Below are 25,030 nucleotides of genomic sequence, written 5' to 3'. Positions count from 1 at the left end.
GTCCCTGCTGGGGACCTGCCCTCCCTGCTGCCACCCTCCTTTTCTTACCTTTCGCTATCCACACGGTGTTTGGCCTGTGGTTTCCCTTTGTCTTTCTGTGGTGCTGGGTCTTCCAGAAAGCTGTGGTCCAGGCTCTCCTCAGGAACAAAGTCCTCCACGCTCTGTACCTTGGCAGGAGCTGCAGGGTTGGGGGGAGGAGTGGCAGCAGCAGGATCTGCATTAGCAACAGGAATTGTAAAACACTGGTGTCACCACAAGCAAGACAGAAATTGGCTTTTTCCAGATCTGTGCTGCCCAGGGTGGCAGCAGCCATGAGGCAGGACCCTGGTTCCACAGCAAGAGAAGAGGAAGGTTATGAATAGGATATAAAACAGCCCAGAGTCTGACATGAAGGCATTCACAGGTCATGACTGCTGTGGTTTAGAATGCACCAGGCTGACCCAGGCTTTTAGATGGACTGAAAACCTCCCTGGCAAGGCCTGGCTCTACTCTCCAGGGAATGCTATGACTGACTGTACCACAGGTTTTATTACACCTGTGCTATGTGCACTGCTCCTGGGGGATGTCCCTTCACTATTCTCTTACCTTCTCTACATTGTTCAGTTCACCCCTCTCTCCTATCCTCTTGCTTTTTTCAGCTGTAACTGTCCAAGGCAGAATTGTTCACATTGTGCTTTTAGATGTTTTGTGTAAACAAAAGCTCAAGAGCTACCTCAAATAGAGAGTGACTTTAATACAGTTAATTTGTAGAAACACCTTTACCCATCTTCAAGGTATCAGGATGAAAACTCATGAAATTAGCATAACTAAGAAGCCTGAAGTGATTAACCTTTCCAGAATTTGCAATACTCAATGTTTTTCCTCTGCTCATGCTGCACTTCACATCTAGACTTTTCTTTTGGGTAAAACAAGACTTGTGCCTTTTTTTTCTAGATTTCACTCTCCTTAGCATAGAAGTGAACTTTCAGATCACTTTTACATACCAACAATACCACTAATGCCACAGAGTAGCACTGGTGCAAGCTAAACCACAGCCAAAAGAATTACTACTCCAAGACTTCAAGAGAAATCTTAAATAGTAGCTCCCAGAAAAACCAAGTGTTACTTGGTAACAATGATTTTTTTAGCTGCTTTCCAGTGAAATGGTGCCTGGGTACATTCGAGCGGAGGTGCAGGCCCTTGGCACACCACTGAAACCTTGCAACACTGACATATCAGCTCTTCCTGGCTGCCTTTTGCAACCGCTCCTAAGCATTCCGAGATATCAGGGCTGAAAGTTACAAGCCCAAAACAGCTGTCAAGCTAAGAAGAAGTTAAAAAAAGAGAAGAAAAAGAAAAGCCCCAAACCCAACCACTGTAACACTGGTAGTAGACGAGTCTTTTTTTCTACAGAACAAAATTATAAAGGTTGTTTTTATCGACAAGGAATTTCTAACATCTCCTCCCCTCTCTGGTTTTTGTTTTATTTTCTCTGGGTAGGAAGAGTCATAAACAAACCAAAATGGGTGCATTGTGTCATATCTGGGAAGAGGCACAGGATGCAGAACATTGTGTGCAGATCTAAAACCAGACCATTTCAACATCTGAAATTGCAACCCGTGTCCCCAGCACCTCCTCCTTTCTCTCTGTGGGTGTCTCAGGAGCACTGTGAGCCAGTGAGAAGGAAGGTATTTCCAAAAGGTGACTCAAACCATGTCATGATTTTTAGGCAGTGCCAGCTCTGCAGCTCCAGTTAGCTCTGCAAACAAAGTGAATGTGACAGGCAAATTATGGTCCAGATCAGTAAAATTACATGCAACAAACCCTTGATGCCTCTGCCTGGCACTCTGTCCGGCAGGCTCTGGACCAAGGGCTGTGCTGCTCCAGCGGGTACCAGTGCTGAGGCAGCAGCCGAGGGCTCCCTCCTCCCAGACCTGCTCTGAAGGAGCAGATTTCCCCAGAGGGGGATCTGCTGTGGAGCCTGGACTTACGTGACCATTTCTGGCTGAATAACCTTTAAACCCAGTGCTCCGCTTCTCTCCGTTACGCACAGGAGCCCCTCCGGACTGCCACATGTGTGCAAGGATGGCACTTCAAATAGCTTCTCTAGTCATTTTTTTGCTATTCAAGAGGTATTTTTGCTCCTGGTAAGAACCTGACATTTTACTTATTTTATTAGTGTCTCCTGTGTGTTCCGGATCTTCCTCTTAAGCATGCTACAGCCACCACCCAGCTGGCTGGGCACAGTCCCCATCCAGAACAGAGACAAACCAAAATGTTGATCAGGGAAAATAGAGAATGACAGCCCAAGTCTCCCTGGACACCCGCTGCACAAGCATGGCGCCTGTGGCCTTCACACACCTGTCTGCTCAGCCTCTCGCAGGGAAAAAACAAAATGAAAACTGGAAGGCCTATGGGTCACATCCTGCCAGGACAGGGCACCAGCACCTACCTGTGTGGGGAGGAGTGGGCTCGGCCGCGGCAGATGTCCCAAAGAGCCGCGCAATGATGCCACGCTTGGGCGGGGGGGCGGCAGCCGGGGGGGCGGCGGGAGCTGCGGCAGGCGCGGGGAGCTGTGGGGCCTCGGGGGCAGGCACTGGTGAGAAGGATGAGGCGGGGTCAGGAGAGATGGTGGTGCTTGTGGTGAGTGGCAGCGGCGGCTGGGGCGTGCTGGGGCTGGAGCTGCCCGTCGACGCCGAGCTTGGAGGTACAATGGGTGACTGGGAGCCGGAGGAGGGGCTCTGCCCGTTTGTTGCTAGTGGTGATGTATGTCCTTGGCTTCGGGCTTCCATCATTTCCAGGAACCTGTGGGGAACATAAATTACAAATATAAGGAATGGCTAATCTCAGAATCCCAGACTGCTCTGGGCTGGGAGGGACCTTAAAGCTCATCTCATTCCAACCTCTGCCATGGGCAGGGATACCTTCCACTAGGCCAGGCTTCTCCAAGTCCAACCTGGCTTTGGACACTTCCAGCAATCGAGGGACAGCCACAGCTTCTCTGGGCACCCTATGCCAGGACCCCCCCATCCTCACAGGGAAGAATTTCTTCCCATCCAACCCCATCTTCTGCCAGTTTAAAACCATTGCCCCTTGTCCTGTCACTACCTGCCCATATAAAAAATTCTTCTCCTTCCTTTATATAAGCCCTTTTCATCTGGCTGTGTGCTGAGCTGGGAGAGTATGGGTCTGCTTCCAGCTGGGCTTGGGAGGGTGTGGATCTGCTTCCAGTGACACTGTGACTCCCTGAGTCACAATACATCTGGTTTACCCACACGAGCTGAACTTGCCCCATCTGCATTGAGATGTGGAGTATCTCAACCTGCTCTGCACTACAGGATGAAGCTTACAGTACTGGAAACTCCCTGAATAGACAGACTATAATAACACGCCAGGGCTTGAAATGCAACCTGAAGTCAGTTGTTGGACATGTCTCTAAAGGAGTAAGTGCTCTAGGAATGGCATGTTTTTACATTCTGCAGAACAAATCACAATACTCAAGAAAACTGCTGTAATAACCTCTTTATCAGCCAAGAATGGATTTGAGGGGAGAATCCTTGAATATCCAAAGGAAAGAGCTGTCCTGAGGGCTCAGAGAAGACGGACTGCCATTACCCTTCTCGCAGGGTTTCAGATCCACATGCAGGTTCTCCCCTGCACACACTACCCCTCTGTGTGAGAGGCCCTGGAGCCAAGTAGCAGGAGCACTGGAGCAGGTTGTGGTCCTGGCTGGGTTCCCGACTGGAAGGACATTAAAGCCTGTACCACTATAGGGAGTGAAAAGCTCTCTCCTTTTCCAAAAGAAACCCAAGCCTAACCCAAGCCTCCCTCCACAGCCCGCAGGGTCAGCAGCCTGTTTCACACACTGTGTGCAGAGAAATGTGGACAGAGACAAGTTTTTGCCATTAAATGGTCTGAAAAACAGATCTGCCACATGCTGCACAGCTGAGAGATACAGAGAGGACACCCAAAGTGAAGCATTCTGTGTAATATCCAGCACATCCCAGTCTCACCTCTCATTTCATTAAGCTTAATGAATTTGTGCATAGAGGCTCTGGATTCAGCTGGTTCTGCAAGACAGACTTTGGTTATGCTCCAGGCAATGAGAATGTGAAGGGAGAGTCTCCTCTCCCACACAGAGCATGACCTTGTCCTTCAGGGACCTGAGCCAGCCAGAACCTTCCCTGGACTGACTGCTGAGCAGAACACAAACAGTGGGGGCTAAGAAACTCTAAGCCTTGAGATATGATTTCCTATTTTAAGGCGGTAACCTGATATACTTTTAAGGAACAAAATAATATACTTTGTGACCAGCAGTGTCTGCAGCCCTAGGGAAGCTGTTACTTGGAAACTGGAAAACCAGCAGTCCTTCCTAACTAAGTAACTGGGTAAAGTGGAGATCAAGGGCAGCACTAAAAAGCAGGATTAGTGAGGCAACATAAACAGACAGGGACAAGATACAGATAGAACTGGATGATCCCAAGTAACAGAAATAGGAAGAAATTCAACAGTACAAACAAAATTGTCATCTACTCAAGGGTGAGGAAAAGTGCTCTTGCTCCCAGCTCTCCACAGGAGAATGGCTGGGAAAGACTTGCCTCGCTCATTCCAGAAGTCTGGACTAAGGACTGCAATCCCAACCATGCCAGAGCCTGGCTGTCACATGCTGTCCATTGATATCCAACCTGTACCTGCCCTGATGCAGCTCCAGCCATTCCCTGGGTCTTGTCCCTGATCACAGAGAGCAGAGATTGTTGCTGCACCTCCACTGTCCCTTATGAGGAAACTGCAGACTGTCAAGGCACCTACACCAGTGCCATGCTGTGGCGTTCTCACTGATGCTTCCATCAGCATCCAGGCCAAGACAACGCGCCTATTCCACCCAGAACACTGGCTACACCAACATAAGCTCCCGGCAGGGCTGAGCTCAGAGTATGTGATGCAGCATCCAGTCCCCATCCTCCCTCTCCTGGGGCGAGCTGTGCGACAACACGTTCCACTGAAAATGATGCATGGATTTGTCATGCACCAGAGAAAAAACATAAAGGAGTTTAACCCCTGCACTGAGCTCTGTGGAGACTGTATCAGGTTGGTTTGGAAGGTGCACACATGCTGCAAGAACATGATAGTGTGTGCTCAATACCTCTCTATCACTGTGTTCCCTTCCTGAGGAGGGGGGCCATGGCTCCGCATCCTCCAAGCAGGGTATGCATGGCGTCTGTGGGGTGGGAAAGACAAAGCACGAGGCCCTGCAATTCAGCCTCCATCCAACAAAGCTAAGGCTCTTTATCCCCACACCGAGTGAATTGCCATGGCCCGCAAAGTTGTTTGTGAGCTTTGCCTGCATACAATGTACAACTCCTCGGCTCCACATCACATATGCTGAGTGCTGAATTCTGCCATTCCTCCTCTCTCAGCTTTGATCCAGGCCTTCTGGTGAGCCAAAGAGAGGAGAACTGAACAGCTCTGCTTTGTGGTACTCACTCCTCCTCCTCCTCCAAGACCCACTCAGTGTTAAAGACTCCTGCCTCCCAGCTGTGAGGAGAGATTAATCCCAGATCATCCACACGCACCCATGTTCCTGTTTATAGCAACAGCAATCCTGGATGGAAGCCTGCAAGCCTGGGCACTGCTGCACCCAGCAGCCAATGTACTGCTGCCAGCAGTACTTGCTCTCCTGACTGTCTGTGGGAACACCTAAATCACCAACACGGTTTGAAATCGGAATGAACAACCTCTGAGCCTCAAGTTGCTGAGTCCCACCATCGAGGCAACTGGCTGACTCAGGTAGGATAAGATGATTGTACACTGAAGATTTGGAAACAATGAGACACAAAGAATGTATAGAGTCACATCAGTATACAGAATATGAAGCTCAAAGAATAGTTAAAGTTGGACTCAACAAAGCACAGAAGACTCTTAACAATACCAGAGTATTTAAAGATTTACTGTACGTGGTTCTGCCAAAGCTGCCCATTTTGGAAACAACCTGCTTTGTTCTGGGAAAGTAGCCAGCTCCAGAGGGAGGGAAGGCTGCAACTACCACCTGTTTTTCCTCCAGAAACACATGAAATTTAAGAGCTGGAGGAAAAAAACCCACTACATAACTGAAGAATAAAGAGTGTCATCCTTCCCTCCAGCACAACCAGACTGGGGCATAAAACACATGCAGGCTTTGTCTGCACCTGTGCTCCTGTACCTTTTGTCACCTGTGGTGTGTGAAGGGCATAAAAACAGGAGACAGCAAGTTCTTTAGTAGGAAAATACAAATGGTTATCTGGGGACAGCACAACACAAGACTCCCACCCCAGCACAGCACTGAGGACAGCTGTGACACGTGTGCTTCATGTCACCTTGACCAGCTAGACACGTGGGCCAAGCCTTGTGCTGTGATACTGAGGAAATCAGGGTGGTCTGACACTGGTTCTATCTATACAGGCTGCAGAAACCAACTCTGCTGAGTTTTTATAGACAGATCTTCTGTGAGGGAGGTGGGTGGAAAACCAGCACACATTAAATGCTGCCAGCAAGCTCGCAGTAATTTCCAGGATGGAGGTGTCTAAGCATCCTCCACACTTTGAAAATACTACATAATGCATGAATGCTTTCTCTGGCTTTACACACATCCTCAGAGGCACAAGTGTGGCTGTTTTGGGAACACACCAGGCCAAACCTGCCATGTGTCTGTTTTTTCTCAGATTCTACACAATCTGTCCATTCCTTGTTCTATCCATCAGACCTTTGGAAAAGGACTCCCTCAAAACCTTACTGTGGAATAAGCAGCTTTGTGCCCACTCTGGATGTAGCAGACCAGGTCCTACCAAAGCACAAGGTGAACTCACACCTGAGCACCTTTATTCCGTTGGGATACAGAGACTGCAATTATACTGTGCATGTCCAGGTGGGTCATCTGTCCTCACTCACAGGGGCTCCTTATGCGCCTTTCAATCCTTCCATTACAGACCAAGTAACAAGTCCAAAACATCCTCAAACTCCTGAATAATTCACTGGTGGTTGGACCTGCTTGCAAGAGGAGACTTTTATGCAATTTTAAAGATGAGCATGCTCTGTGGGAACAAAAATTCATCAGGGCCTGAGGTTACTGTTGCTCTGCCCCCAGGGCAAACACAAAAGGACTTGTTAGCCTCACAATTCCTAAAATTGTCAGCGCTTGTGTTCATTTAATATTGAAGGTGAGAGCAGCCTAAAGCTTTTTGGCTCCTTGCTCTAACGTGCTGTGATAAATTGTTCATATGGCAAGAAAAGCTTTGGGTTATTTTATTAATTGTGAAAATGAAGATTAATCGGCTGGATGACATAATTTTAACTGGGGTTAGCAAGGGTTAGATTTCCACATGTTTGTTTTGGGCTCATTAAAGTTACTGCCTCAATCCCCCTAGCCCAGGTCCCTGAATGTAGAATCAACAGCCAAGCAGGTTTAATTCCTGCTGTCATCCTGTTTTCTACCTGACAAAATGGATGCAGCAGGGTAACTCCCTGCTCCACAAAATACAGGACATGCTCCATGTCCTCACTTCTCAAGCAAAACTGACTGATGACAGGCTTAGATGCACTTAATTCTTAATGCAGCACCCCCAAAAAATATGACCTAGATAAAGTCCCACTCCAGTTCAGGCTGGCTCCTGACCTGTCTGATGACCACAAAGATTCACAGCAAGTGGAGAAGATAAAAGTGGGGCAAGGGGAAGAGAAAGCAGGAGTGGGTTTACTTTCCCATCTGGTAATTCAGCCTGTAGCTGGTGTCACTCCGGACCCGTATTTACATACAGTGGAGGATGCCAGAGAACAGCTCCAACAGCAGCTCCTCCTGCCACTGTGCGGGTGTTACTTAGCACCACAGTCTTCCTGAAATTATGTGCTATGCTCAATGTGGAAAAAAAGCAAATAAACCCCCAACCCCCCAGCCAATGATTCTGCAGTGACTAAAGCCGTCTCTTTGGGGAATGTGTCTCCCCAAAGCAGAGTCCTCAGCAAGAGAGCCCAAATACCTGTCTGCAGTCACTGGTCTGGTACCCACATGGTGCGAGAAGACAGCCTCAAGCTGTGCCAGGGGAAGTTTAGGCTGAGTATTGGGGAAAATTTCTTCACCAAAAGGGTTGCCCAGCCCTGGCACCCTTCTGTGGGGGAATGGACACATTGAACATATACAAGTTTTCCTTGAAAACAGAAGATAAGCTGGGTACAATTAAAAATGGAGAAACTGAGCAAATTAGGTACAAATTCAGAACATCATAAAAGCCATTACTGTTTGTTTAATAAGAATTCAAGAATTCAAAAAGGGGTGAAATGTTCTTTTAGCAGCATTGAAGATGTAAACTCTGAAAGCACAGGGACAGTACCAGAGCCAGAGGTGTGTCAGGCAGTGAGGAGCTTAAACACAGGGAAAGAACTGGAAGCAGACTGTGTCTCCCACAGGCACATCCAGGCAGCGGCTGCCCAGGCTGGCTTATGTAAGGCGGAAGAGGCAGCGTCGTGTGCCACCTCGTGTCGTCTCCAGGATCCACATTTTGCATCAGTGACATTTTGTCCTCAGGTCCCCCCCGCTGGAGCAGGAGGAAGAGTTCTTGTTCTCTTTCAGTTCTCACTGAGCCAAATTTAGCACTGGTCACTGTGACAGAGTAGCTACCAGACGTGCACAGGGGTGAATAACCGAGATGTCCTAGCGCTGTCACCTCGCTGTGCTCTGTGCCCTGATTTTATGGCAGGAGAGCAGGAATGGCCTCTGAGGAAGTGTTGCAGCAGCCACACCAGGGCCTGTGGCCCCAAATCCCTGTGGTCATCTCCCCTTACTGTGCAATTTGGGTGACCCATAGCAGAACTCCCAGTGCTGTCTGAAATAACATAAAGACCTCGTGACAGGAGGTATGACAGGTGAGGGTTGGGCTCCTCTACCAAGCAATAAAAAGGAAAAAGCAAAAGAGGCCTCAAGTTGCACCAGAGAAGGTTCAGGTTGGATATTAGGGAAACTTTCTTCACAAAAAGGGCAGCCAGACTTTGGAGCAGACTGCCCTGATAGTGGTGGAGCTATCATCCCTGGAGTGTTCGAAAAATGTGGATGTGGCCCTTGCGGACCTGGCTGGGTGGTGGCTTTGGCAGTGCTTGGTTAACAGCTGGACTTGACGATCTCAGAGGGTTTTTCCAATCCTAAGGATTCCACAGTTCTGTGATCTGTCAAGGGTCACCAAGTCACACTGCACCAACACACATGCTGTACACAACAGAGCCAGTGGGAGCAGACAATGTACCAGGTGCTCACTTGGACATTCACTGATGTAACATATTAAACCTGGTGTCTTAGTTTGGAAAATGCAAGATCTGGGTATGTATTCTATTGCCATCTGCTGGTGTGGGGCAGTTATCTTCTCTTAATTGGGCCACCTGTTAAAACCAGGTGGGGGAGTCTTCTTTATCTCTTCCACAACCAATCCTCCCTCTGGAAAATATATTCTGTCCATGGCCACTGAGTGTCCCTGCAGGGCTGATCCAATTCCAGCATCCCATGGGGAGATGCTGCGCCCAGGGGAGGAGCCAAGCATTCCTACCTGGATCCAATCTGAGCCTGGAGCAGCACAGCAGTCTTTGCCCAGTGCATTGCCAGAGGAGCAGCTTTCTGCTGCCCTGCATTGCCAGAGGGAGCCCAGGCCCATCTGCAGCAGCCCTGGAGCTGCAGAGGAAAATTCCCCCCTTGTGCAGGATCCCTGCTCCAGCAGCAGCACAGCTGGCACTGCAGGAGGGCTGAGCCCCCATGGGATGGGGCTGTGCCACCCCCTGACACACAGGGGGCAGGGCATGTTCTGACTCTGGCAGTGTTGTTTTGTACTGCTGCATTTTTATTTTTAAATTTTTTTCCTAATAAAGAACTGTTACTCCTACTCCCGTATCTTTGCCTGAGAGCCCCATAATTTCAAAATTATAATAATTCAGAGGGAGTGGGTTTGCATTTTCCATTTCAAGGGAGGCTCCTGCCTCTTCCTTAGCAGGCACCTGTCTTTTCAAACCAGGACACCTGGTAATCCCAAAATGACAGGCATCTGACAAGCATGGTTGCAAGGACCTTCCCAAGCCCTAATAATGAGCACTGCAGACCTGCCTCACTGCTGCAAGCTCTGATTCCCATCACACACTGTTGTGTCCACATGTACTCTGTTTCCTAGCCCAAACTGTTTACTAAGGTTGGGTTGAGGCTTTACCCAAACTTGGGTTCTCTGACATATGAATGTGAGCATTTCTTTAAATTAGGTCTTTGGCTATAAAACTCATACTTGGAAACCTCCTGCAGGGATAAAAACTGAGTGTAAGAAGTGCATACCTTTCAACTCCAGGGCTGAAGTAACCCCTTTGCAGCTCATCTGTCCCACAGAGGTGCCATTTAAACAGACTCTCTGTTTCTACCTGGGGTACAGAGAAAAACCTTAAAAACCCTAAAATAGCTCTCTTTAGTCAGTGTGATCAAAGTACTGACACATGACACTCCCTGATGCTTTTCTTTTGGGATCTGTGCCTCTAGCCAGGAAGCATCCAGGGGCATTTTAAAGCCCTTTCTCTAAAGAAGTGTTATTTTCTGAGAGTGAAGAACTTTGGCTTCAGTACGGATACGAACATGCAGGAGCTGGCCAGCTGCATAAGGATGTCACTTCATTTGCTAAACCAGAATCCTAGAGAAAAGTCTTGCTTTTAATATTTCATCAACTCTTCCTTTGTCAGGCTCTGATATTTCTGAGGCCATGTTAAGTTAATCTGCAGTCTGACAGTGCCATCAGCCTCCCAGCACGGCAGTGTGGCCACACTGGGTGGGATGATCCAATCTAATACTTGTTGCTGGAACCAGGAGGTCTGGCCACCCCTCCAGCACTACCACACTGCTGCTGCTGCCTTTAAGATCTAAGATCTCTTCTCAGAGCCAGCCCAACACAGACTAACCCTGAGGTAGATATGGCAAAGATAGATTTCACAGTCACAGAGTCTCACACTAGTTTGGGTTGGATGGGACCTTAAAGCTCACCTTATTCCATGCCCCTGCCCCAGGCAGGGACACCTTTCACTGCTGCTCCTAGCCCCATCCAACCTGTTTTTCTGCTGGATTTGTGAGCTGAAGTGACACATATGGACACCCAGCACACACTAAAGCTGCTGGAAGAGCAAGAGGTGACAAAACAGAAAGATCTTGTGCTGTGAATTTGAAACAGCTCTGCCAACTCCTGATTCTATTAAGTATCCTCCCATTACTGAAGAAGTACAAACAAAAACCATCTGACAGCACAGCCCACACAGCCCAGTCCTTTGAGTAGGGACATCTACAGAAGTGCTGAAGGCATGAGGTGACTAACTAGTCCCTCAGGAGAAGAATGAGGTGAATGCTCTGGAAACAGCATTCTTTGTGTGAATTGGGGTATTTCAATGCCCTCCAAGGAAAACATGCTGAACAAGGTTATAGAACTTGAAACTCGGTCTGAAAAATGCTTGTCCAAAAGCCTGTGCATGAATATTTCATAATCATTGATTCCAATTTCCAAACAAAAGCTGCCTGTAAATAATCTTTTTTCAATACATTCAGAGGCTGACTTTTCTGGCTTGCACACCACTGCAATAAAGGCCTTGTCATGGGAATTTACAGAACATGGATTCCTGTTCACTGTGCTACAGGTGCATTGGCTTTATGGGGCTAAAGCTGGCAAACACCATTACAAGCAGCCAGGGTGCAGAATAGACACAGAAATACACCAAAGAGTCCAGAAGTGCTCAAAGGGAACAAAAGACAGCAGTGTTGTTGCTATTACTTTCTGCTGTCATAAGACACAAAATACATAGGAGTGCAACAGCCAGGAGAGGAACCAACTTGTGTGCTGAGCAGCTGAGAGATGGAAAATATCCCCTTCCAGCACTTTATCTACTTCAGCATGTGCTGGCCCCAGGTGTGCTGCTCAGCCCCACCCGCCCTCCCCTCCCCAGTCACGTGCCTGTAGGAACCAGACCTTTCACAGGGATCCCCAGGTGCATGCTTTTCCTCAGCTGATGACATTCAAAAGCAACATTTTATCCAAAGGATCCCTAAATGTTACTCGCTAGACCCTTCAACCTGGCCACATGCCACAGCTGGGGCTGCCCAACACTCATGCGACACCCAAAGCAGCAGTTAGTTAGCAGAAAAGACAGCCCAGTGACATACAGTTCGTAGTTTTGGTCTTCAGTCTCTTGCTGCACTGACAGCTCCTCCAGAGTTGCATCAATATCCAGCTGATTTGTCTCCAGCTGCCTTAGCAACGTCTCCCTCTGAGGAAAGGAAAACAAGCTGGGTCTGAGCAGAAGGGTCACTGTAACAGATCTCTGTGCGCTAAGATCCTGTGTCACCACTCTACCACAACACCATGCGCAACAGGAGCCCTGGCCCTCATCATGGTGTCCATTTAAATACAGAGCACAAAGGGAAAGTAAATAAAAAGCAGATAATCCATAAAGTCTGTGTGTAAGAAGCACCTTGTTCTGTCAGCTATTCTCAGCCATAAATCAATAATGTGTTATTTCAGACACCACAGCACCAGTTACACTTGGAGAAGGGATTCAGCCCCTGCAGATATCAGTTGTGCAACTCGTTCACTCAGGCCTTTTGATTTTCTCTGTGCTAGATCAGCCCCTCTGGGAGCAGGATCCAGCTGAATGCAAAGCCTCACAATAATTTTTTTTTGCTGTTGGGGTAGATGAGGGAGCATAACCTATCAACTCAGTGACATTTCGGAAGTCCCTGCCCCTCTGCCTCCAGCTGTTGTTCCACAGATGGGGGACAGACACCCTAGCCCATTTTCAATGGGCAATAAAGTCAGTTGATTGCACTAATGTAATCCAGGACTGCCCCACTCAGTCCTTCCTTTCCCACATTTCCCACAGAACTCAAACAAAAACCTCAGCAGAGGGGAAGGGCTCCCTCTTCCCGACATCCAGACGACAGCAAGGAGAGATCGATACCCACAGGCACAGCCAGCTCCCTCAAGGGCTGTGGCCCTGCAGGGCTGACACAGCATCCACTCCTGCAGAAACATCATTCTGGATCCCCCGGACAAGACTAGAGCTGTCAGTGGTGCAAATGCTGCCCCACAGCCCCATCCACTCTGCTCAGGCACAGCTGGCTGGCATACAGCCGGGCACTGGCCCTGCCCATCAACTCACCTCCCAAATTTTGGAGTCAAAAGCCATGTGTTTGTGCCTGAGGGCATCAATCCTCCCTCAACCACTGCCTATGCACTGGGTGGCACAGGAGCAGGGCCAGCTTGTGCTGAGTTGGGCTGGTGACTCCCAGCCCGGCACAGTTCCTGTGACAGCAGGTCTGTGGTGCCACAGGCTGCATCCCTGCCTGGGCAGGAGGACATACAAGAGAAACCCCAGGCTTCCTCCAAACTGCCAAGATTTTTGCTTTGATAACTGCCTTATCCTCCAAGTACATTTCAGCTTTGCTCTGACAAATATTTTTGAAGGCTAGCATCAATAACCATGATGAATTCTTAATTCCCTGTCTGACAACACTTGAACTCACTGTAGAAAGATCCCATCAAATTAAAAGCCCAAAAGGAAATCTATTACATAATTCCCAGAATAATATCCATCTGAAAAGACAAACATTTGCATGAAGTAATGATGTTCAGTCTCTACATGCACGTGCTGCTGGCATTATGGTTTCATAGATGTGACAACTTTGAAGCTATCAAGCCACTGCACAGGTTTGAAGAGCAATTAACTCATCTGGCTCACACAAACCACACCAAGTGCTGTGCTCTGGAGAGCAATCACAACACAGCCTGAGCCCTCCATGTCAGATTCTACTATGACTGAAATCAGCAAAAAAGTTTAAGTAATTTTTATTTTGTACTGTAAGACCAGGTGACTCATCACAGTTGATAACCCTAATTTACTGGAAGACACAGCCCTTCTTGAAATGTAAGTGCTTCTGTGATCATTCACTGCTTCCAAGGCATTTAGAGTCTTCATGTCTACCTTTGCCATTGAGTTAAGAGCTTGGAGCAATCTCTCTTTTCTTTGCTGAGTAATTTTTATTCATCATATTCAAGTGCTCTCTGCAGATGGAAACTTGACTTTAATTAACATGTATGCATGGAATTACGAAGTTGTTACTTAAAGCAAATTCCTTTATTGTCATTTACGGACAAGAAAGATTTAGCAAAATATGCTATTCATATTTAAAGTTGTTACCCTCATCAGAAGTACTAATGAGGACTCGAGAATTCAAATTCTAGATTTCAGAATTCAAGAAAATCAAGAACTCAGAAGCATTAGATATCATAATTTCATATTATTCATGCAGTATAAGCAAAAATGAGACAAAAAAGGGCAAGTCTGCTGCTTCTTTGTCCCCAGTTTCCTAAGACAGGTGACATACATGCTGAGCAAATTAGCTGAACAAACAAAGACAGAAGGGCTACTGCTCTCCTGTGCTTACCTTAGACTCTTCGATAATGACTTTAATTAGACTTGTCTATTAAACAAGTGGTGTGCCTTGCCTTACACTTTGGCACTGAGACATACCCCAGTTTTATTTATTTCCATTTTCACAGATCACAATATATCTTAATACTTAATACTTAATAAAGATAGACGTGCAACCAATTTTGTACAAATTCATCACTACTAATAAACTTCCAAACACTTAAAAAAATATATTCTATTTTACCATGCTGGTTATTAAAATATTAAAGAAACAGCTTATTTTTTGCAATGACCCAAAAGAAGGGAATAAATAATGTGCTAGAGACCAGTGCTTTAGCTGAAAGGCACTTGCAAGGGTTTCCTGGGAAAAGGCAATCTCAGCTGTCTGCAGAATCCTGTCTCCTTCCAGCACAGCATCTGGAGGCCTGGGTGACCTGATGCCATTTGTGGGTTTCCAGATATACCTACAGCTGAACTGCATCCTCGGATTTGCCAATCCTGCCCCTGGAAAGGAACTGATAAATAATTGAAGAGCTCAGGCTGACAAAGAGAATGAGCTCTGAACTGGGGGGTATGGATTTCAGCCCTTGCTTTCGCCAGGGAAGATGTGTGACTATAAAATGAGCACAGGAATGTGCCATTGAAAACCACACACTGACCCCAACCCTGCTGAGAGACAGCCTGGGACCTCAGATACAGCTGGACCACTCTGCCCTGCAAAGCTGTGGAGGGCAGGCTGAGAGGCACAGAAATGCCTGAGGCTGACTGAATCCTATGTGCATTTCATACGAGGCAGCATCCCTCTCCTTTAATCCTGCTCTACTCCAAGGAGAAAAACTCCCTTCTGGAGCCTGGTACTGGCAAGGATCTCTGAAGATACAAGAAGAACCTTCAGGAATTAAGTCTAGATGTGATTTTCCTACAGATTTCAGCTCATGCTGCACTGGATGTTGAACAGGGCCAGCCCCGGTCCCTGTGCACTCCAACACAAGGTTGCCAGTGAGTGTCTGGGAGCAGTGAAGTGCCCCAGGCAGCTACTGTGGAACAGCATGAGGCACTGCCCATAAACCTGTGGCACAAGTGCAAGGGGCGCTGGAGAAACCAATGCAGCCCATCTTAGGTAAAGTTTGACATCAAGTAAAGCCCCAAAAACTGGGTGGAGGCAACCAAAAGCCTTCAAATGCGCAGTGTCATAAACGCAAACATTTCACCAGCAACATGCTGGCAAATTTCAACCTTCTCCACTGAACAGCAGGTTGGATTTACGGCTCATATTTCTACAACCTCCCCCTCAAAAAATTGTTTGACTTGTTTCACTGAGCTTTTATACATTCAATTCTCTTATCCTGGTTCTTTCTGCTCTGCAGCCTGAGGACTTGGTAACATCCACTAATATACCTCAGCTCCTTCTGAACTAGCATTTCACTGGGGATTATTTATATAAAAATACACACATACACTTCAATTACTGGTAAAAGACAATAAAGATCTACTGCCTGGGTTTTCCCCATCAAATAGAAAACAGTAACACAACATCATATGTGCCCACAAAAAGCATAAGCTACTCATCCCAAAGGACCCCCGTAGGATCACCCCAAAAGCCCATCTTCTAAATGCCCACAGATGAGAATCCCACCCTTTGGAGACTTTGCCCTTCCCTCAGGCCTCCCAAGAATCCTCAGATATGAAGGAAATATGAGACTGGATCCATGTGAACAGGATGCAAGCACATGGATCTCATATCTAATGCCCTTTACCATTAAGGCTAAGACTTTCAGCAAACAGAGGTTCCTGAACTACTCAGATAATGGCCAAATCTCTTCTCATCTGAGTTTTAACTGAACAGAATTGAAATTCAAAATTTAACAGATGTGTGTATTTTACATTTTTGACTTGGTAACTGCACCACTGGATGCCATTTTCATGCCAGTGAAAATGGAGCCTTTCTCCAGAGGTCAGCATTGGGAACTCAGCACAGCTGGCCTCTTGCAACCAGAGACATGTTTAAATCACTCACAGGCACTAATGTTCTGACATAATTTTGTTATACTAACTCTAATGAAAAGAAGAATCTACTCAGGATCCTTTAACAGCAAATGAAACCCCAAATACCAAATTCCTGCCTTAGAAAGGAAGCAAATCCAACCTGTCCCACACATGCAGCACATCAGGATAACATCCCTGCCTTACCTGCAGCTGCAAGAAGGGGATGTTGAAGAACTTGTGCAAGTACTTGAGGCCAAAGCTGTTCTTCATGGAAGACTCGGCATAGCGGAAATAGGAGGAGCCGGGAGGCCTGTGCCGAGCAGAGAGGAAAACACTGTATCCAGCACAACCTGCAGAGCCTGCACAGGACTGACTTACACACCAGGAGCCAGCCCACAAGCCAGCCCCCACCCTCAAATGTTGCCCAGGGCATCATTCTGCTTGGACTCATTATTTTGTGTACAACCAAAATTTACACTGAAGGGTGGCAGAAGGTGGCTGTTGGTGTGTGATGGTGTCATGTGCCTGCCAGGCTAAGAAATACTCTGTCAGGACACTGGGATGTTGGTTTCCTAAACTGGGGATTCACAGCTTTACAAGTTGTTCATTTCACAGTAAAGGTTTTTGTTTTAAAAACCACAGTTGGAGGGACAAAAATAATATTGACAAATTATTTCGTAAAGAAATTATTTCATAATGGATAAAGTCTTAAAACTGATACCATTTCTTTCTGCCTGACACGTGCATAAACAAATAAGAAATGAGGAAAATGAAAAAATACCTTGAAAACATAAAATTACATACAAAGGTACCATCTACTGAATCTTGATCAACAAATACTATTTTGTACCACATAACAGAGCACCTCAGATCTCTGCTTAAGGGAAATGCTTGTCTGGCTGGTGAGGGACATCTGACTTGGCCGTGCCCTGCAAGTGCTGCATGGGGGATGCTCAGAGGCAGAACAAGGACACAGCTGCACTGGCTGGCTCTCGTGTAGCTCAATCACTTGTATCAAAGAACAGCTGTGCTATGGGGAGAGCACTCTCTCACAGGAGGACTATCCAGAAAGAAGATGACTTGTTGGGAACAGCACTTCTGAAAGGCACATGCTGCCGGGCACATGCTGTCTCATGCTGTTTCCAGGAGCATGGCAAACAATCTGCTCCAGATCAAAGGGCCCATGTGTCAGCAGCTGCTGCTTGTGAGACACGGGGAGCTCTGGGAGCCCAAGGCAGGCAGCAGGACAGAGGGCACACGTGACATGGATGTGAAACACGGCAGGGACGTGGTCCCTGACAGGGGATGGCAGGGAGCAGCTGAGCCCTGCTGCCCTGACCACTCACCTCTTCAGGTTGTCAATGAGGTCTCGCACATCGCTGGGCAGGATGACCCGGTGCTCCCCCATGTCCCGGTAATTCCCAAGCACACACACTGGAACGTGGGTCGGCACTTTAGGAAGCTCCCTCAGAATATAGTTAAATGTCCTTCATCAGAGGGGAGAGAGCAGATGAGAGAGCAGACAAGTGGGAACATCCTTCTGTTAGCAGTTTCATGCACAAATCACAAAGAAAAAAAACCACAGGAATTTTTTTTCCAAAATCCTTCCAAGTCTGTGACTTCTTTATCCCATCAGAGAAACACATTAACCCTCAATGTGTTTGCACGATTCTTTATTCAAAACCAACTTCAAAAGCTCAATAATTCACTTTCACCAGAACCTCCACATCTCTTACAGCAATCTCAGTCCTGCAAAACTGTGGGGTTGGCAGAAAGAAAACATTCCCTCCCTTCAGCTGTCCACAGGTTCACTGATCCACACCAAACCTGAACAACACCAGCCTAAATATAAAGCAGGAGCTCTAACCCCCTCCTCTTTCCACTCTGGATTCCTTATCTCTCTTACTCTCCTCAGATGTGTAAAACCAACAGTTCATTACTTCTGTAGATTAATGCAGCCTGGGGCCTCTAAATAATCCTTACTAATTCCAGTTTCTTGGGAATTTCTAGCATCCTTCTTTCCCTTGCGTTCTGGTGAGCAGGGGTTTGCAACATGCACTTTGCACCTGTGATAGCACTAATTATCAAGTCTCAGCCAGCAGCATATCAGCAATTGCAGCACACAACCCACTGGGACACTGCTTGTTTGGAACAAGCCCAGGAGAGGAATGTATTAAAAGCCATGTCACAAGATAAAGCTTTTATTTTAAAGGATACAAGCTTGCTCCAACTCATTAGGCAGGTTACCAGCTTTCGAATTACACTGGGAATCTGGAAATCTGGAAGTCATTTGTTTTGCCTGAACAAGGGAGAATCACATGGTGCCAGTAAAGGTCTCTTACCACTGCTTGGTTATATCAAACATCATCACTACACCATTGCAGTTCTTATAGACATCCAGGAACTCTGCATCCAAAGCCATTTCCGATTCTGCCTGAGGAAATAAAGGCAAAGAAACAGTAAATAACTGGATTCAGGCTGATATAGAACACAATGGATACAGTACTGACTGAGCAAACTTTCTAAAGTGACAACCACTGTGAGGAGTACCTGTGGATTTCACACCATTATCATTGAAATAAGATACTTGGTGGTTCCCAGCTTCCACTTCCCATAGGAACAGGATGTGAAGCACCTGATGGTCTCTGACAGCACATGCTAAAACCCACCCCTGTCCTTTCCCCTGTGCTCCCAAATCCTGTGTTGACAAGAGAAGTCCATACAAACCACAGAGTGGAGGACAGAGGACACAGCTCCCATTCCATCTTTTTTCTGACTCAGATATTGGCTCTACTCTTAATGCTGCTGTGTCCAAAAGCAGGGGGCAGTTTCTCCCATGGATGGCTGACAGGATTAGTATCCAAGTGGCTTTTCATCATTTGGACTCTGCATGCTGCTAAGCCCACATAGTACTGGTCTCAGCTTGGTCTCCACGGTGCCAGCTCAGTCTCCATGGCTCCTACTGGAATTTGGTGCCCCTGGAATAATTCTCACCTTCCTTTCCCAGGAGTGGAAAATGCACCCACATTTGCAAAGGAATAAGTAGCTGTGGTAACTGTTCTCATAAAGGCTTTTCCCATGGGAGAATATTTTGAGGAAAATTCTCCTCATCTGAGCCCGAGCAGATGGGCACCAGTGAGAGTGCAACAGCCCAGCTACAAGGAGCGGCCAGAGCAGGGCATCAAGTCATTTCTTCAGGCCCTACAAGAAGGCCCTGACAAAAGGAATTTCTGCCTCTGCCCACAGGAAGACAGGTACAAAGCTGCTGAGCAAACATCTGGGGCACAGTCATTCCCAGTGACAGAATGGAAAACAGCAGGGAAGTTGCAGCGAGGGCAGGAGCAGGGCTGAAATACACAGAGCAACGATCGGCATCACCCACTGTCCCTCACCCACCTGCCAGGAAGGCCTTAGGGCAGGAACAAATATAGAACTTGCTCCTCATGGACCAAAGCTGGACAAGAGGCCTCAGACCTCTGAATTCTAGGTGACTCACCTCCTGAGGGTCATTCTCCAGTTTCAAACCATCTCCTCGTTTTTTGCATTTTCCTTAAAAGGAATAGTAAAACATATAAAAAGCATTACATTGGGCATAGAACTGGAAGATGAGTCTGGACAGGTGCACAGCAGTTAGAACACAACCTCAAAGCAAATCCTACTTCTACTGTAAGCCTGGGGGATGAGGAGGGGTGGGATAGGCATGCCTTGCTGAAGAATCCCAGCTAGTCTATTAAAAAATGAGCAGTAAAGCAATCCAAAGACAGAACTTATCCAAGAAGAAATCCAAGAGAAATCAAATAAACTGTGGGAAAGGAGTTGTGAAGATGGAGAGACAGCCTATATGTGCTCCAAAGGCCAGAGCCAGAGGTCAGGTCTGGCCATCACCAGTGAAGGCGCAGAAAATAAATCCTCCAGAAGCACCACCAAAGCACACAAACATAAGCCAGGTAGCAGGTACAACTCTGATTAGGCTCCCAGAAAAGTGCAAGAAGCAATGTGCCCAACGTTTGTAGAAGACACTAGAAAACCACTCTAGAGATCTGCCCTGCAGTCCCACAGCCACGGTCCCACCTGCAAGAATCTCAACCCATCTGCTTCCTCTAAGGCAGCTAAAGGGCAGCCCCTGAGGCTTCTCTCTTTCCTTACATCTTACGGAAGCATTTTCTGACATTTTAAAGCACCACTAGCATTTAACTCAGCACCCCAGAAACTGTGTTTTTAAAACTTCAGCCTCCCTGGAAACTTTGTGTCAAGTCAATTGCACACTAACTGTGTTTCCAAATCTTAAAGCCTGGAGTCTCAGCAGAGAGGTCTATCTGTAGCTACGATTAACAGAGTGGCCATCAGCTGGCATGATTTTCTGGTGTAGACACTTGGCTCTAAGGATTGCCAGGAATCCCAACATCTTCTGTCACCTACCGCCAAGAGGTTTAGTGCGTACACACCATGAAAAAATTTTGGCCTCTTGTTTAAACTGAATGTTCTGAGTTCCCAGAATTTTATCAATGATAAGCACCACACAAAGAAAAACCCTGCAAGATCAGGAGTTATGTTTGACAGATACCAAGTACCTCCCAGATGTTACTGACAGCATTTAAGAACGGTACTTCTGAAGTAAGTTTGTTGTGTCTTTTCCTAGTCTAAATAATGAAGAGTTAACTAAATTATACTTGGCACAGTCTTGGAATTGCTTCTCATCACTTCAAGAAATTTCCTGTGTCGCTGATAACAGAAGGTGTGGGCAGCTCAGATGCACCTGAAAAAACCCTCCCACTGACTCTGTAAAAGACTCACTGAGGATCAAAATAGCTTCCACTAGCTCTTAACTCTGCTGAATCACACGTGGAATTCAAGGTTCTGCCAGATGCTGCATGTGAAACAGGGTTTGTTTTTCCTGCACACAGCACAGGGATAAATAATAAGAAAATACAGTTATTCAGAAAAGCTTTAATGCTGCATGTTATAGCAGGTGATTCTGGGGGTGCTTCTGTGCATCCCTGCAAAATGTTTGCCCCACTCATGTCAGCTTAATGTTGACATCTGAAAGCAGCAGAAATATTAATCCTGATCCCTCTTCATTTGGGCAATGTGTTTCCCTGAGGGATCCAGGTATGGGCTCTGATTCTTCTCCATGCAGCCGAAGGTGTGGGATGTCTAGGCAATGCATGTCTTTTCCCATTTCAATTCAATTAATTTCAAGTGAGTGACATTTGTGTGGCTTCTCTGAATATCCAAACATCACTATTTCTGCAGTCACTGCTGAATTATGCTTGGCATGACCTACATTTCTAGGTATTAAAAAGAGAAGCCCAAGTAACCACAAATACTCTCCATCATTCCTCCCATCCTGAGAAATCAAGGTGTCTGTCTAACCTGGGCACATTTGCAGTAAATGCTTTGAGACAGAATATAGAACCCACACACCTCTCCATGCTCATGGTTTTCTGTGTGTATCCAGAGGAATGAGTAATATTCTCACACACTGCTCATCCGTGCTGCAAAGGAGGTCACCTCAAAGGAGTCAGAGAGCTGAAAAGCGCATGTGTGTACAGATTCAGGCACAGCCTCTATTTTTGGAACCCAAACTGCAGGATGAACCAGACAAAGATAAGATCTATGCAGTAACAAGATGTAATTCAGCCTGTAAAGCAAGGGCACAGTGACAATTGTGTCACTGTATGCATGAGATCCAGATTTTGAGGTTGTACGGATGTGTAATGGAGGAGTTTCAATTAGAAAACGCGGGTGTGCATGCTGCTATGGCTCAGGTCCCCTCCCTAGAACAATGGCTGCTCTTCATTTACAGGCGTAGAGCAGCTCTGGCACTAAATACACTTGGCAACCGTGCCCAGGAGTCTGCAGAACAGCTCCTACTGGACAATGGGGTTGCGATCGCCACTTGAGTCTCTGCAGCAGTATGTACCACCAGTTTTGCTGCAGGATAGAAGGATTCAGTACAACTTGCCAACAAATGCTGTCCACCATGCAAGGGGGCTGCTACCCTTCACCAGTCTAAAATACGCATCTGGAATACGTGCATCCCTTTTGTTATCTAACTTGCAACATCTGAAAATAATAGAAATATGAATTCTTGTTGTAGGACATGTCTGGGAGGCAGAAGGGTGAAGGTGCAGCAAGGAGGAAAGGAATCTTCAATTCAAGGGAAAGTGTTTGTCTACCTTGTGGGCAACAGAAGAAAAATATTATTTGATGCCTTCAGTCATGTATCAGGAAATATGTGGGAACCAAAGTGGCAGAAATGACAAGACAGGAATTTACAACTGTTCCTGAATTCCCTGCATTCAAGCAGCTTCTCTGAATTCAGGATCTGTTATAGCTTTATGACCTGCAGCAGTTACACAACTTGCTGCAAAGACAGAAAGATGAGTCAGGATTGTGACTTCTGCTAAGAAAGATCTTTCCTGTGCTCTGTCAGTTCCAAGAGCAGCAAAGGAGATATTTACTACACACGCCACACAAAATCCAATACAATCCATGGCTGGAGGCAAGCTTATCTTGGGAAAATTTTAACAAATGGCAGCTTTCCAGACATGATCCCAGCTCCCTGAGCAGGCCCAAGGAGAATGCAGCAGGCAGCAAGGAAGTCTGGACTCCAGGGAGTCTGCACATTTAAAAAAGAATCCCAAATTGTCAAGAACAAGCCAAGAGGAGCAGTACAGTCTGACAGCTGCCATTCCCCACTGCCTCACCATACTAACCAACATCACAGCTTTTAAGCTTTCACAACAAACCTCTCCACATCTCCAAATTATCATCTGGAAGCTAAATAACCAATACCAAGCTAAGTCACCATCCATGCAGGGCCAGCAGAGCTGCCGTCTGCATCCCAGTAGATTCTGGAGGGAAAACCCACATTGCTGAACCAGCAAGGACAGGGAGGACACTTCTAGGGAGCACCAGGAGAAACACCACTCAGGAAAATCACCATTAACTTCAGCCCAGAAATGCACACCAAGTTTTCAGGGTGCAACTCCTGCAATTCCCCCAGCCCCCTATAACTGCAGAACAGCAGCACTGCTCAGCAGGCAAGAGCCCAAAGCTGATTTACACAACTGAAGCTGAAAACTGCAGTTCATGGATGCTCCTGTTAGTTAGTTAAGCTACAATCCACATCAGGGCTTTCAAACACAGTTTCCCCCATCATTTAAACAGAGGTCTCCTAATTTCCTCTGAAAATGAAACAGGGAAATGCTGGCAAAAGAATTTCAGCCTGGAAAACTTAATGTTGAAATGCGTGTTCAGAACATACATTTTTGACAGTTTCAAATCCAGCCTGACAAATGCAGTGTTCTGCCCAACTCTAAATATGCACATGAGCCAGGATTTGGTAGGCAAGGATAAAAAAAAAGGAGGATCAAGTCTTGTCAGCACTATGCTACAGCAGCACTGGATACTTTACTACTGCAAGTCTACAGTCCAGTGTGGCTCTCACCCAAAGCATCACGCAGGAGGATTTTTTGTCCTAAGCATACAGAAGGAAAACAAAAATGTCATAACATTAGGATGAAAGTTAGATATGAGCAAGCTCTTACTGCTTAATATGAACATTTTCCTAAAGCTAGGCTTATCAGGAATCCACAGTGCTATGGCAATAGTAAAAGACTTGATTTCATTAACTTCATAATGATTTGATTTTTACATTGCACTGATTGAGCACAACTGATTGCAAAAAAATACATATCTGTGGTCCATAAGTACGGATTTTAATAGAGTGAGTTTTATTTCAAGAGAATATGAAGTGAAGGGAAGAGATTCCATTAAGATTTCCAACATAAGCTCTGCTGTCAGAAATCAAAGCAGGACCAGAAGAGCTGTTATCAACATCTGTTCATAGCACATCCCGTCCCCTTCACCAAAAAAACAAGTCTCTAGTTGAGAAGATGACTCTGCTCAGAGAAGCTATTCACAGAAATAAGTGCTGGAACCACATGATTCCCAAATTAAATGTCTCTCTATTCATACCAAAGCTGCAAGGCAGCGAGAACACAGATGTTTTCCTCAGATTCCAGCCCTCCACTTGTTATCCCACAATCTGAAAGCCGAACTAATCAGACTGACTTCAGCAGTAACTCTGGCCTAAGCAAGGTTTTGTCTACCCTGTGAAAACTGGACCTTAAAACACTAAAAAGATAAAGTGCTCAGGATTTTCATTTAGAGCTCCTGACTCAAGATGATCCTGAAGGCTCCATTAGGTATCTGAACTAGAGGTCCTACTGCTAATTGTCTTTCTTTTTTCCCTATTTTGAATACAGTTCAGCTGACATGAAAAATGACATTTCTCCTTTTCCCACTCCCTATTTTAGTTTTTGGTGTAACACAAGCGTAAGTTGCACTGGTGGTGCCTCTGAGATGCCACTCTGCTGAGGAACACCTGAGAGCACAGATTCCAGCCAAGGCTGCAGGAAAGGCAGCACCAGACAAACCATCAAAGCTTGAGTTTCGATGACTGTGGCCAACAAATCTGACAGACACCAAACAAGAAGCATCACTCACAGAGCAAGAGCTGCTCACATGTGCAGCTGCTTTCCTGACCATACTCACACACTAAACCAGGAGCCTGGCTGGTACTAAATGCCTCTTAGAAGCCAAA

The 25,030-nt window shown here is 46.5% G+C and overlaps 1 protein-coding gene across 1 annotated transcript in view; it reads right to left on the bottom strand.

The window, feature by feature from the left end:
* RABL6 (RAB, member RAS oncogene family like 6) overlaps positions 1–25,030 on the bottom strand; it is a 53,056-nt gene that overhangs the window by 14,888 nt on the left and 13,138 nt on the right. The window contains exons 4-10 of the mRNA XM_030961345.1: positions 19,916–19,968; positions 18,762–18,853; positions 17,766–17,906; positions 16,624–16,729; positions 12,167–12,270; positions 2,432–2,784; positions 49–214 (exon numbers count right to left, since the gene is read on the bottom strand). Of these exons, the coding sequence (XP_030817205.1) occupies positions 49–214; positions 2,432–2,784; positions 12,167–12,270; positions 16,624–16,729; positions 17,766–17,906; positions 18,762–18,853; positions 19,916–19,968 (1,015 nt within the window). The remainder of the gene's footprint in view (positions 1–48; positions 215–2,431; positions 2,785–12,166; positions 12,271–16,623; positions 16,730–17,765; positions 17,907–18,761; positions 18,854–19,915; positions 19,969–25,030) is intronic.

Source organism: Camarhynchus parvulus, chromosome 17 (genome assembly GCF_901933205.1).
Source record: "Camarhynchus parvulus chromosome 17, STF_HiC, whole genome shotgun sequence".
NCBI classification, from domain to species: Eukaryota; Metazoa; Chordata; class Aves; order Passeriformes; family Thraupidae; genus Camarhynchus; species Camarhynchus parvulus.
This window is presented reverse-complemented; position numbering and strand designations above follow the sequence as displayed.